Genomic DNA, 12240 nt, shown 5'->3' with positions numbered 1-12240 from the left:
CCAAAAAAAACCCACATCCATTCACAGCCCCTCTCTCCTGCCCCTCCCAAGCCCTAGGCAAATCATATATGTTCTGTGTTACTACAGATTTATCTACCCAGAACAGTTCCTTCCATGGCATAGAATCATACAACATGGGGTCTTTTGTGCTTGACACTGAGTGAATCTCTACCCTAAAACTGTGTGACCTTTACCCAGCCTCCAGGACCTCCCCTATGTAGGCAATGGAATCTGAGAGGATTCTTCATTACTTGACTAGGTGAGCTGATGCATTCAAAGCCCCGGAGAGGGGATCATTCATAGTCAACACCTCACACGGAGGTCATCTCACTCCTAGTCAATACTGCACGTCCAAGGGGACTTTGCTCAGAGTCAACACCACACAGACAGTCGTGTCTGCTATTGTTATTTCTGCCTTTGCAGCTCTCCTGCCCTGAAGCATCTAGCTAAGATTGGAGATAAAAATGAGGTGGAACACAAAAGAGGAAATACCTTTTGCCCTTCCCACTTCAGAGCCAGGCAAGGAAAGTACGATTAGGAGCCCAGCTTAAATGAATGCAAGGAGTCTCATCATACACATATTTAACCATCACAAATCTCTTTCTTTTACCACGGGGGAAGAAAAACGAAGGGAAAAGAACAATGTAGCTACTGCAATTAAGTGTTGTGAAATTATATCTTGCCTGTATTCTTTGTTATGCACACTGTACATGGCTGCATGCATTATACATTTTTCTATATTGATTACAGCACAGGCTTGCATACACAAAACCACACAGACTGCACTTTAATGGGCGACTTCAAAGGTTTCAAGGTTAATGACAACTCTGTGTTTGCTCTAAACCCTGACTTTATAACCCAACCTCTGAGTAAAATTCAGCTCCATTGTATGTCAACAATACCAATTTAGAATTATTCCAGATGAACTGAATCAACAATAAAACAAAGTGGAATCTCTCTAGATGGATTCAACCGACCAGCACACAGTCCAGAGCCGGATGCGAGGCGGCAACTGACTCCAGTTGTTCGGACGCCCATCCACCAAGCCCCGTTTCTGTGCTCCACAAATTCACGGCATCGCTTTGAAAGCAAACCACATGATTACAGGGGTCAGGGAGGGGCAGAACTGGGTTCAGGAAACATGGGGATACAGTAATCTGTTACCCAGCAGCCAGTAAAGAGGCAGGAGCTGTACCCCTCTCCCTGCCAATCCCTTGTCTGTCGTATTTCATAGCACTCTTGCCACCGGATGGACAGCACAGGTTCCCCTGTTCATTTGTGTCACTGTGAGTGCTCACCGGGAGGCATCTGGTCTACCTTACTCACTTCTGCATTCCTGGTGCCTTGGAGGGTGTTGCACACTTAGCAGATGCCTGCTGGTGATGACTTACTGAATGGGTGAGGACCATTTTCTTCAGTTGCTTTTAGTTTTCTCCCATGCTCTGTCCTCCAGACAGCCACAGTGCACTCCTTTCACCTGGGTTTGCTTACTGGGTAATTATCTCAGAGTAGTGGGATCTGTCCTATATCAAAGACGAGGTTAAGATAGCAACCCGGGGCATTAGCAGAGGGCGACTAGTGGGAAAGAGAGTATCTAGAGACGTGTGCTCATCCTAAGTCAGAAGGCTCAAAAGGATGCCCATCATATGAGGAGATAATTCAGATGATAGAACTCAACAAGAGGGCCAGAATTTGAATTTCCAGAACCCACATAAAACCAAGCAGGCATGGTGGCGTCTTGTAATCCCTGCACTCAAGAGGCAGAGAGGGGATCCCCGGGATGAGCTTGCAAGCTAGATGAGTCAGAATTGGTGAACTCTAACTTCAGGAAGAGACCTCACCTCAATCAACAAAGTAGAGAGTTATCGAAGAAGACACCAGTGTCAGCTTCGGGCATCTGCATGCACAGGCATGTTCCCATGCAAACGTGCATATTCATACAAACAAGGCATGCACACCCATTCGTGTGGATGTTCCCGCTCATGTAAACACACATTCACAACACACTCACAACAAGAAAAATAAATGAGTAAAACATAAAAGGAATGTCTATTACCACAGTCCTTTCTTCAGTCATTGGCTCTATTTGGGTAGGTCCTAGAACTCCCGACAATAGTGAACGGGATGCCACACACTCACACCAGGGCAAGTACCTGCACGCCTCTCCATTCCGCTGCTCAGGGTCCAGACTATGGATGCGCTACCATACCAGCGAAGGCTCAGCAGAGAAATACAGGGGGGGTGAATGGTAGCAGAGCTCTGGGGGAGAACACCAGCAGATGGTGGGCACAGGTGACCTCTAGCTGCCTGCCTTTCAGGGGGATGATGTGGAAATTTCACATCGTTTTCCCGTGGGGGCCCCAGCAACCGTGAGCTCATTTGCCATGACAGTATTAGACCAGGGGCACAGGCATCATTAATTTAGGGCCATCCCTCCTCGCACGTCTGTCTCCACGCCTTCACCTCTGAGCCCTTGGGTCACCTTCCAGACTGGTCCTTTTGCACCCAAGCTTGTATCTCCATTGTTATTTGGGAGAACTCAAACCAAGACGCAGTGTTAACACCAGTGTACTTTTGAATGGCAAGAAAGCCTAAAGGGTTAGATAGTACTGATCACCAATGAGAGCTAAATTAAAACCCATCTTAAAACTTCCCTGCGAACTTACCCAGGGCTTTCCCAGGGGCCTTGTGGTGTAGCAGCAGAGCCCTGCATGAAGAACAAGCTGGGTGTATGTGTGTGTTAGGGGCTGCTGGGAGCCTGCTTCCTTGCCAGTGATCATGACCTTAATCACCTGTAAATATCTGCACAGCTCATCAGGCCTCCCTGTATCTCCAGGTCCATGTGTGCATGTATGTGTGTGTGAAGGTGAACATGGAAGCGCCTGTTTGTGTATGTTCATGTACAAGTGTGTGTATGCTTGTAGCAGCCAGAGGAAAAACTCAGGTGCCTTTTCTTAGGTAGCATCCACCTTGGGATCCTTTTAGGTTCTGGTTTGTTTTAAGACAGAGTCTTAATAGACAGTCCTGGCTGACCTGATCTTTGCTATGTAAGGTATGCTGGCCTTGAACTTACAGGGAGCTGCCTACCTCTGCTTTCTGGGTGCTAGGATTATAAACAAGTAGCCCCATGCCTGGTGTGTTTGTTGCTGGGACAGGGTCTCTTGTCCCACCACAGCCATCTTTCCTTCTTGTCAGTTTGATTATCATGAGAAGTGGGTCCATTTTACAGATGGGATCATTGAGCCTCCTTTGCTGAAGGCTGCACCGTGAATGAAATGAAGGCTTGTAAACCTTCCAGGCTCGTGGTGTGTGTGTCAGTTAATAATCACTTCTGAGGTACCCATGGCGAATATTTTAGGGAACTTACAGGTTGGTAGATGGAAGCCACCCACCGTGGGAGTATTTTCACCACAGAATGGGCAAATAGTGCAAACCACATGGTTTAGATTTTTGAGAGAGAGAGAAAGAGAGAGAGAGAGAGAGAGAGAGAGAGAGAGAGAGAGAGAGAGAGAGAGAGAGAGAGAGAGAGAGTTGTTAGGCATTATCAAAGCCCCCATTGCCTGGCACCCAGTTGGATATTCTTTTCCCGTGCTCAGAGTGTGGAAGTCACTGGCGACACACCGCACTCTGGAAGAAAGGCTTGTTAGCATTCGCCAAATGACTCTGAAACTGGTAGATCATTATTTGCTTCATGTTAGAAATATCTCTAGCGCTGCTGATTGAATGTTCACAAAACCATTAAAAGGCTTGGCAAGGCTTCTCGCAAATATCTTTTGCATGAAAAGTTTCAGAGATTGGCTAATTGTAGGGGCTTCACCCCGGTCACTCTAACCAAGGACATATCCAGGACCCCATAGTCCCCATCCCCGATGCAGGCATAGACAGGGTTTGAGAACACCCATATCATGGAATCCAGATGCCCCTCTGAGTACTAGACCGTCTGGCCAGCACCCCCATCCACGACATGTACCCAGGTGCTCAGCACCTGTGCTCCTCTTTGAGCGACAAGCTCCTGCTGGCAAGGTTAGAACTGAAGCAGGGTCCCTTACCCTCAGACTTTGCCTGACATCCCTAATCCAGCCACCCCCGTACCCCACAGGTCCTCCCCACAAATGCCCCCATCAGCTTGTCTTACACATCTTGTCCCTCCCCTCTAGATGTCTCTTCTCCCTGAGCTCAGGCCCCTATCATCTTGAAATCACATCCCACTCCAGACATTCGCTGCACTGAACCTGGGAGACATCAAGCCCGGTCCCTCCACACCCTCCCCTTGTGCCCTTCATGGCTACCCATCACTTGGAAACAAACACTAAAACTCTTGAAGTGACCCACAAAGGCCTAAGGGCTTGCCCGCCTCTTGGCCACACCCCTGATCGCTCTCCAGGCTGGGCTATCCCCTTCTGCACAGTGGTGTCAACCAGTCTGTGCCTTCTTCCTAGAATGCCTCTCCCATGCCTACCCTCTCCGGGGTCTTGGTCAGCCTACTTCATTCCCGAGGCGCTGAGCCCCGGGACAAGGCTGCCAGGGAAGGCTCCCAGACCCTTTGTCAGAATGTGATACCTTTCTTATTTCCATTATCCATCTGTTCATCCACCCATGTTTCCCGAGTGCCTCCTCTGTGCCAGGCACTGCTGTGAGCCGCAGGGATACAGTCTTGGATGAATCAGAAGACAACAGCACTTGCCACCATGGGATGGAGATTTCAGTAGAGGAGAAAGATTAAAAAAAAAAAAACCCAGACAACAAACACAATATTGTGGTGGCACAGCCTCACACAACTGTATTGCCTTCCTTCACAGTGGTTGTCTAGCTTTTAAAATATTCATTAATTGATATTGATTCCCCCCCCCCGCCAAGCAGAGCCCCAAGAGAACGGTAACTGAATCTGCCATATTAGCAACAGGACCCTAAACACAACAATGTTACATGGAACACAGTGGGCCAGTGCAGAAATCTTAGATATTTGTGGGCACACTGGTCCAAAGTGAGTTCTCCTAAGGTCAATGTACTTCAATACTGGGACTTGGGGTGAAGAATCCCTGAAACCCTCACCACACCCCTTTGAAAAGTCTCTATGTTCCCTCTCTGCCTGTAATTTTGAGTTAAACCAAGGGTCAGCTGACAGTTTTGATAAAGAGACAGATGGCATCGGGGGGCCAGGCAGTCTTAACTCTGTTGTTAACACACAAAGCAGTCGTAACAATTCTATAAGCGAGTAGGTATGGCTTTGGTCCAAATGAACTATTTATAAAAACAGACTTCAGGCAGGAACCAGCCCACAGGCTATAACTTGTCACCTCTGAGTCAGATGTCCCCAGATGCCCACAGCTCATGGCAGTTGAGGGTGAGCCTGCCCAGCCCATCCCAGCTGTGGGCTCTACAATAAAGCCCAGACGCTCTCTACAGATGGACAGAGAGAGTTTCCCAGAAGCTCGTGCTTCCAAGTGCACAGCTACTAGCGCTGTCCTGTATCACACCGCACAAACGGTTCTCCGCCACCTGGAAGGGAAGCAATGACAGCCTGGGCGACCAGGAGGCAGGGATGGTGAAGGCTGCAGCATTCCTTCGCAGGCCTCTAGGCTCTGCAGGAGGCTGAGCTCATTTCCGGCCCTGCCTGGGCATGTGTCAGGACTTCTGCCCTCCGCCCAGTTCAGCTTGTATTCAGCTGGGAGACACAGGGTCTTTGTGCCTCTGCAGCAGATCGGTGACACTGGCTGGTGTCTTTGAAATTCGATGTGACGTGCCAAAACATGCCTACTGCTAATGTTAATTTTCAAGAACTTGACTTCGGCTGGCAGTGGGGAAAAAAAGAAATCACTTTTACTTCTGGAATGTGTAGTTATATTTACCCTCATTTGGGGGGGTCTGTTGTATGGCAAGCCAAAGCCCTCAGGGGCCTACTCACTCCAGTAGGATGAGACACACAGGTTGTTGTCGTGTTAATGGAACCAGAGAATCTTAGCCACAGCTCTGATGCTGTGTGCTGTGCAGGGCTGCAGTGGGCATCAGCTGTTCAGGACAGACACAGAACATCTGTTTCAGGGCAGCGCTAGCGTGTGGAGGCTCGCGTGAGAAATATCCTTCACTGGCTCAGGTATGTGAACACTTGGTTCCCAGTTGGTGGCACTGTCTGGGGGTGGGGAGGAGGGTGAACGCAGCCTCGCTGAAGGAAGTATGCCACAGCCTTGCCCTACTTCCACTTTGCTTGCTGCTTTCTGTTTGCAGTTGAGAATGTGATTTCTCATTCTCCCTGGCTGCTGGTCCTTCTGGATGTTGAGGGTATAACATACCAGCTTTACATGTCCTAGCGTGTCTCTAACATGCCACAGTTCACAGGGACTCAGGGCTGCAGGCTGCTGCCTGTCCTTACATCGCTACCATGAGCAGAGCCATCGTCTGGGTGTTGTTCGTCCCCAGCGCCACTGACAATAACGTCCTGGGGGAGGAGGGGTTGTCTTGGTTTCAAAACACACATCTGCATTTCGTGGAGGGGATCTAAGAGTCACCTGCTTCTACTTTCACCATCAGCATTGCTGTGTGTCACTACCCTTTCATGAATGTGTGGGTACACGTGCGTGTGCTTGTGTGTGCGCACATTCAGATGACAGAGGAGATCATAGGGTGTCCTGCGCTACCCCTCTACACCTTTTTCTCTTGAGACAGGCTCTCCCACTGAATCTGGAGCTAGGCTGGTGGCCACCAAGCCCTAGTGATCCTCCTGCCTCCACCTCTCACAGTGCCGGGGTCACGCTTGGTGTGGGGGATTTCACTCAAGAACTCATGCTTATACCACAAGCACCTTCCCCGCCAATATTCCAGTCCTATGCAGCAGTCCACATGGGTTTTATGGAGCCTGCGTTTATGATAGCAGGATCAGTCAGCTGTAGGATCAAGTAGCCAGAATTCCCATGGTGGGTGTGCAGAGCACTTCCAGAATTGGGTGGAGGAATTACGGCCAAATGCAAAACAGGTTCTGCCTGAAGGGGGCAGTAGCAACTCAGCTCCTACCAAACAGCGTAGAGAACTTAAAAATAGGGCCTCTGAGTTTTCAAGAAATACAGAAAATCTGGATTGTCTTTTAAATGTATTGATGTCATGAATTTTAGGAGATTTGGGCCACCAGTTACCTCCATGGGCTTGAACTGACCAGCGGTTGCCAGTCTGAACTCCTGCCAAGAAACTAAAGTTGAAGAGTTGGGATAGATCCCATCAAGCAGATGACATGAGGTTCAGTTGACTAATCCCCAGTCCCCACCTACCAGGCTCTGACTAGGTGGGAACAAGTCTGAGATGTCACTTCTTCATATTAGCCTTAACCTAGGAGAGAAGGTTGACTCTCATCCTTAGCCCCAGGATACGGCCACCACCCCGTATCTCTGGTGGCAGAGGCAACAGGCCATCGGGAACTGTGCTGGCAGCGCCCCTCAGTAGATCCGATTCACCAGGGCATCTAGACACCTCGCCGACAGGTAAGTGAAAGAGGGCCCAAGCCTCTGGAGGCTTGATTCGATTCTGCTGGACTGATCATTGTGATTGGATGACAGACGAATATGTCCCTCTCCTTCTCAATAGGAGCTGAAACACCAGCTGTCACCGAGGGATTCACCCTTCTGGTAGGTGTGTCGTGGCGAAAGATTCTCTTCCTTCCCAGGCAGAATGGTTCCTGACTCTGCAGCCTAAAGAATAAAGCCAGGTCTAACCAGAATCAAAACAGCAGGAAATGTCCTGACTTCCTCCTGGCCCAGGACCGCACTGTCTGCCAAGTCCTTTGAAAGCTGTCCCTGCTCACACCCTCCAGGGACACGGGGTGGAAGAGTAAAGATAGAACGGTGACCACAGCCACGAGGAGAAAGGGAAAGGGAGGATGAAAAGACCGTGGGAAATGAGCGAGGGACACTGTGTAGTAGAAAACCCAGAACAGAAAGCGTTTCCTTCTGATGAACCTGCTTCGCTTCAGCGGAATTCTCCAGAATAAGACCTGCAGGCTCGGAATTTTGTAAGGCTGTGGATGGAGCCCCCTTCTGGAGAAAATTTTCATCAGGTACAAAAAAAGAAAAAAAAAAAAACAGATCAAAACACACAAAGATGGGCATGTGTGCACACACACAACCACAGAACGATTTTAGGCTGTTAAGATAATATGCCTGTCATCAGGTAGGAACCGAAAGCAAAGCTTCATCGTTCCCTTCCCTTCCACGCAACAGAAGATATCCGGGCTCTTGAGTAGCTGTGCTTTCAGACGGAAAGGAAAAGTACGGTTTTCAAGACCTGGGCTCTCCCTTAACTTCAGGCGACTGATTGCTTCTCACTGCCAAGACCTAGTACCTGAAGACAGATCGCACCATGGTGGGGCATGATTTTTTTTGAGGGGGTGGGATGGGTGACTTTACTCTAACACACCTAAGATGCTTTTAGAAGGAAATGGATTTTATTTAGGAGAGCTCAAGATAGGAAAAGGGAAGAAGGAAGGAGGTAGAAGAGCGAAGATCTGCTAAGAGCACTTTGGAGGTTTCCAGTAACTCGGTGGAACTACACAAATCCAGGTCACATATTCAGCCTAGTAGTGTATTTAAACTATTTTGGGATTTGCTAAAAATATTTATAATAATGTTCAGACATGCGAACTTTCACCGCAGCAGACACTTTCTCTGCTCCCATGTTTCCCTGGAACGTCTGAAATGGCGCAGGCTGTTCCAAGTGGAAGTCACAGGCTGGGGTGCCCTCTCGGACTCCAAGTCCCTGTCCTCATGGGAAAGGCTTTGCACATGAACCAGGCTCTTAAAATAGAGCGGGCAGGGCGGCCGCTACACGAGAAGATGCGGGGACTCACTTGCAGTCCTGGAAGGCAAGATGCCCACTCCCAGAAAGAACTCTCCACTTTAAACCAACAGCACAGATTTCCATGGAAATACTTTTGGGCACTCTGGGGGGGGGGGCACAGCTCTCCAGACCTGAGCCACTCCCTAGAAATTAATACTTGGGGGATTGCTCATGCATTGTGAGAAGCTGGGCTGGGTGGAAGTGCCGCCTCATGGGAGTGGGCAATCCCAGCCGCAGTGGAATTTCTCACTCACGCTTCTGTGTTCATTTGTTGCACATTCTCGTGAAGGTAGCCAAATTCCAGCCGCTACTTCCGGGACAGGTTTTCCCAGAGCACCCCAGGAGAGAGGAGAGGTCTTCCAGCCTTATTGTTTAGAAGCCCACCCCCACCCCCAACCCTCCCAAATTTGGAAAGTGGCAAGTGTGCCAACGAGCAGCCAGAGGCTGATAGCTTCCAAGCTGGGCCCAGTGCCTGCTGTATGCATGGCTGTGTGGAAAAACACACATGGGCTTGCCCCAGCTCCGCAGGGCAGTGACTAATTCCCTCGATCACATTGTTTTCCCCTTCCTTCTGTTTTCTTTCTGCCTCGGGAAAGTTTGGGTTAGGCTTGTTGACTCACTGGCTCCAGGATCCCCCCCCCCCCCCCCCCCCCCCCCCCCCCCCCCCCCCCCCGCCATGCACACACCCACCCCTCTGGTTGGCACCAAGAACCCCCTGCCCTTAAATCCCTTGCTGGTGAATTCAATCGCACCTTGCATGGGTAGAGACTATTTCCCCTCCAGGTGCAGCCGCCAGGAGAACATCAGTTACCATCCTGATGCAGATTCCTGCCCTGATTATGCACGACAATCAAAAGAGAGAAATGAGCCCCTCAGGGCTGGCCACTTATTTCCAGTTCAGAAGCAACCGAGTGTGCTTTCAAAGCCACCTGTGCCAGCCTGCCCCGCAGGAGGAGACACACCAGTTGCTTTGCAGAGGCGCCCTGTTTGAAGCCCGCAGCCCCAGTCCTGGAGACTTTTGCAAGCTCTCCCACAGTCTGCTTTGCTCATAGAAAAAGCATTAATTTGGATGAGCCCTGGAATCACACGGAGGGAGAAAAACCCATACTAAGACAGGAAAACTATGAAAGTCCCCGGGTAAGGCAACAGTCCACGCCCCAGAGGCCAACAGCTCACAGCGAGGTGGACGTTGTGAAACACGCAGCCTAAGGCTGCCTGTTGCATGCAGCCTTGTCAACTCAGCAGCCCAGCAGTTCTCCGGGTTGATGTTAATGGATTCTCTGACTGTGGAGAACCTGGGAACTCAAACAGAGTGAAGAACCGGCCCACGGTGGCTCTACGAGCAGCAGAGGACAAGAAGGATCTGCCTGGATCTTTCCATCCAGCGTTGCTCTGCCCCACCTTGCTAACTGGGAGATGTACGACCTTAGGGATAGTAAGAGCCCTGGAGGTGTGGAAAGCTGGTTCAAACGGCAGCATAGGGTCCATAACAAGACCCCTAGACAATCAGCAAGCAAATTCCCGGTAAGGAAGGAACAACAACTGTTTGGTCCCCAGGACTGTGTGTACATAGAAGAACATGCCAGAAGTCAGGATGGGAAAGCCCCTGGCCATCAGTTAGCATCTTCCTCTTCTGCAGGATCCTGGTAGGGACACACACACACACACACACACACACACACACACACGAGTCGTTTCTATGGCCATCGCATTTCTGGGATGCCAGACTCTCTTCAGCAGGTGTCTCCCCTTAGAAGGCTACCTAGAACCCTGACTTCCTTTCCTCTTTCCCACTTCGTGCTCAACCATGTGCCTTTTCCTCCAGCACCAAGAATCCTGGCCAGAAACTCAACACCCATGCCTCAGGCATTCCCTCTCTTCTCCACTCCCTTCTGCGTGGCCCTACACTGCTGCTCCCACCCACTTGTAGGCTGCCAGCTTTGGGTCCCAGAGGGTGCCTAAAGGACAAGGAGGGACTGAGCCAGTATGCTCTCTGGAGCATCCATCCCCAGGGGAGTGCTGGGCGCGCCCTCTTAGCCTCCAAAGCTTCTACCTGTCCCCTAAGCATTGCTTTTCTATACCCAAACTTCCAGGGATCTCTGGGCTTCAGCCCGGCTGAGGAGAGCCCCGGCACGCCTCTCCTGCTCCCTCAGTCCTGCCCTGGAACCGCAGCAGTCTGGAGGGTCACCCAGCAAGCAGCTGCAGCCTGGTGGGGAGGCTTGAACTTTTTCCTTGCTCTCAGCGCCACCCGCCTGGGGGAAGACAGCAGAGGCGGCAGCCTGGGCTCAGGCAGGAGCTCCAGCTGGCTGGACAATGGGGGCACAAGGAGCTGGGGTACTGGGCCTGCACTCTGGAGAGGGGACTGCTCCCAGGCCCTTCCGAGCCCAGGGCTAGAGAGCCGGAAGACCCCAATGCGGGAGCGGCGAGCGCCTGGGCTTTGAAAGACAGCAGCAGCCGGGCTGCGGAGATCCGCTGGCGGGAGGCGCCTTGCTGCTTGCCAGCCGGGCTGGGCGAAGAGAGGACCCGGGGAAGTCAGTGATGCCAGCTTTGGCCTCTCCCAGCCCGGCAGTCCAGCAGCTCGCGATCCCGAATGTAATGGCTCTTTCCCGGCTAAGACGCTGGGCTAAGTGGGCAAGCACAACGCCCAGGAGTCGTCTCGAAAGGAGTATGTACCCGATACACGAGATTCTGGAGGAGGCAAACCAAAGTTACCTCACTTGATGTCAGCCAGGATGTCGCCCCTGCTTGCAAAAAGGCTCTGTCCTCCCCGGAACGAGTGTACACACACACACACACACACACACACACACACACACCCCGAGACTAGCCGGCTTGCGGAGACAGGCCCCTCTAGGATCGGAGCTGGGGGTGACCTCGCATCTGAGCTAGCCGGGTCTGCCTGCATGGCCGCGCCAAGGAGCCCCGCGACCCTCAGATCGCTCCTGACCATCGCCAAGCAGGGCGATCCGAACGCCGAAAGCTGGTGCGGAGCGCGCTGCCCGCGGCTCGCATTCCCTACCTGGGACAGCAGAACGCACAAGGCGAGCGGAGTTCTCGGCTGCATCTTGCCCGACTAGAAGAAGCGCCTGGCGGCGTTTGCATTCACACACGCGGCTGCACTGAGCATATTTTCCGTGGGAGCCTGCCTTTGAGGAGAGGCTCTGCCTCGCCAGCCAGCCAACTTCCCAAATAGATCAGCGGCAGCATCGCGAAAGCATTGGGTAGCGGCTGATGACCAGGACCAATGGCTTTACAAGACGGATTCCTTCATAACGCTCCCTCGTTTTGCATGGCAGATAGGAGCAAGCACCTCGCGGGGGTGGGGGTAAGCCCCCTCAGAGCAAGGAGGCAGCACGTTGCCTTTTTTTTTTTTTTTTTTTTTTTTTTTTTTTGTACTCCTGGGACCCAGCCTCACAAATC

At 51.4% G+C, this 12240-nt stretch overlaps 1 protein-coding gene across 1 annotated transcript in view; it reads right to left on the bottom strand.

Annotated features, from left to right (window-relative positions):
- The window catches only part of Cdh13 (cadherin 13), a 938536-nt gene extending 926532 nt beyond the window's left edge, over positions 1–12004 (bottom strand). Inside the window, exon 1 of the mRNA XM_050144164.1 lies at positions 11840–12004. Coding sequence (XP_050000121.1) covers positions 11840–11884 — 45 coding nt within the window. The 5' untranslated portion in view covers positions 11885–12004. The remainder of the gene's footprint in view (positions 1–11839) is intronic.
- Positions 12005–12240: the final 236 nt, after the last annotated feature.

This window comes from Alexandromys fortis, unplaced genomic scaffold, assembly GCF_014885135.2.
Source record: "Alexandromys fortis isolate MF-2015 unplaced genomic scaffold, M_Fortis_MF-2015_v1.1 scaffold_1, whole genome shotgun sequence".
Taxonomy (NCBI): domain Eukaryota; kingdom Metazoa; phylum Chordata; class Mammalia; order Rodentia; family Cricetidae; genus Alexandromys; species Alexandromys fortis.
The sequence above is the reverse complement of the archived record's forward strand: the minus strand, read 5'-3'. Positions and strand labels throughout refer to the sequence as shown.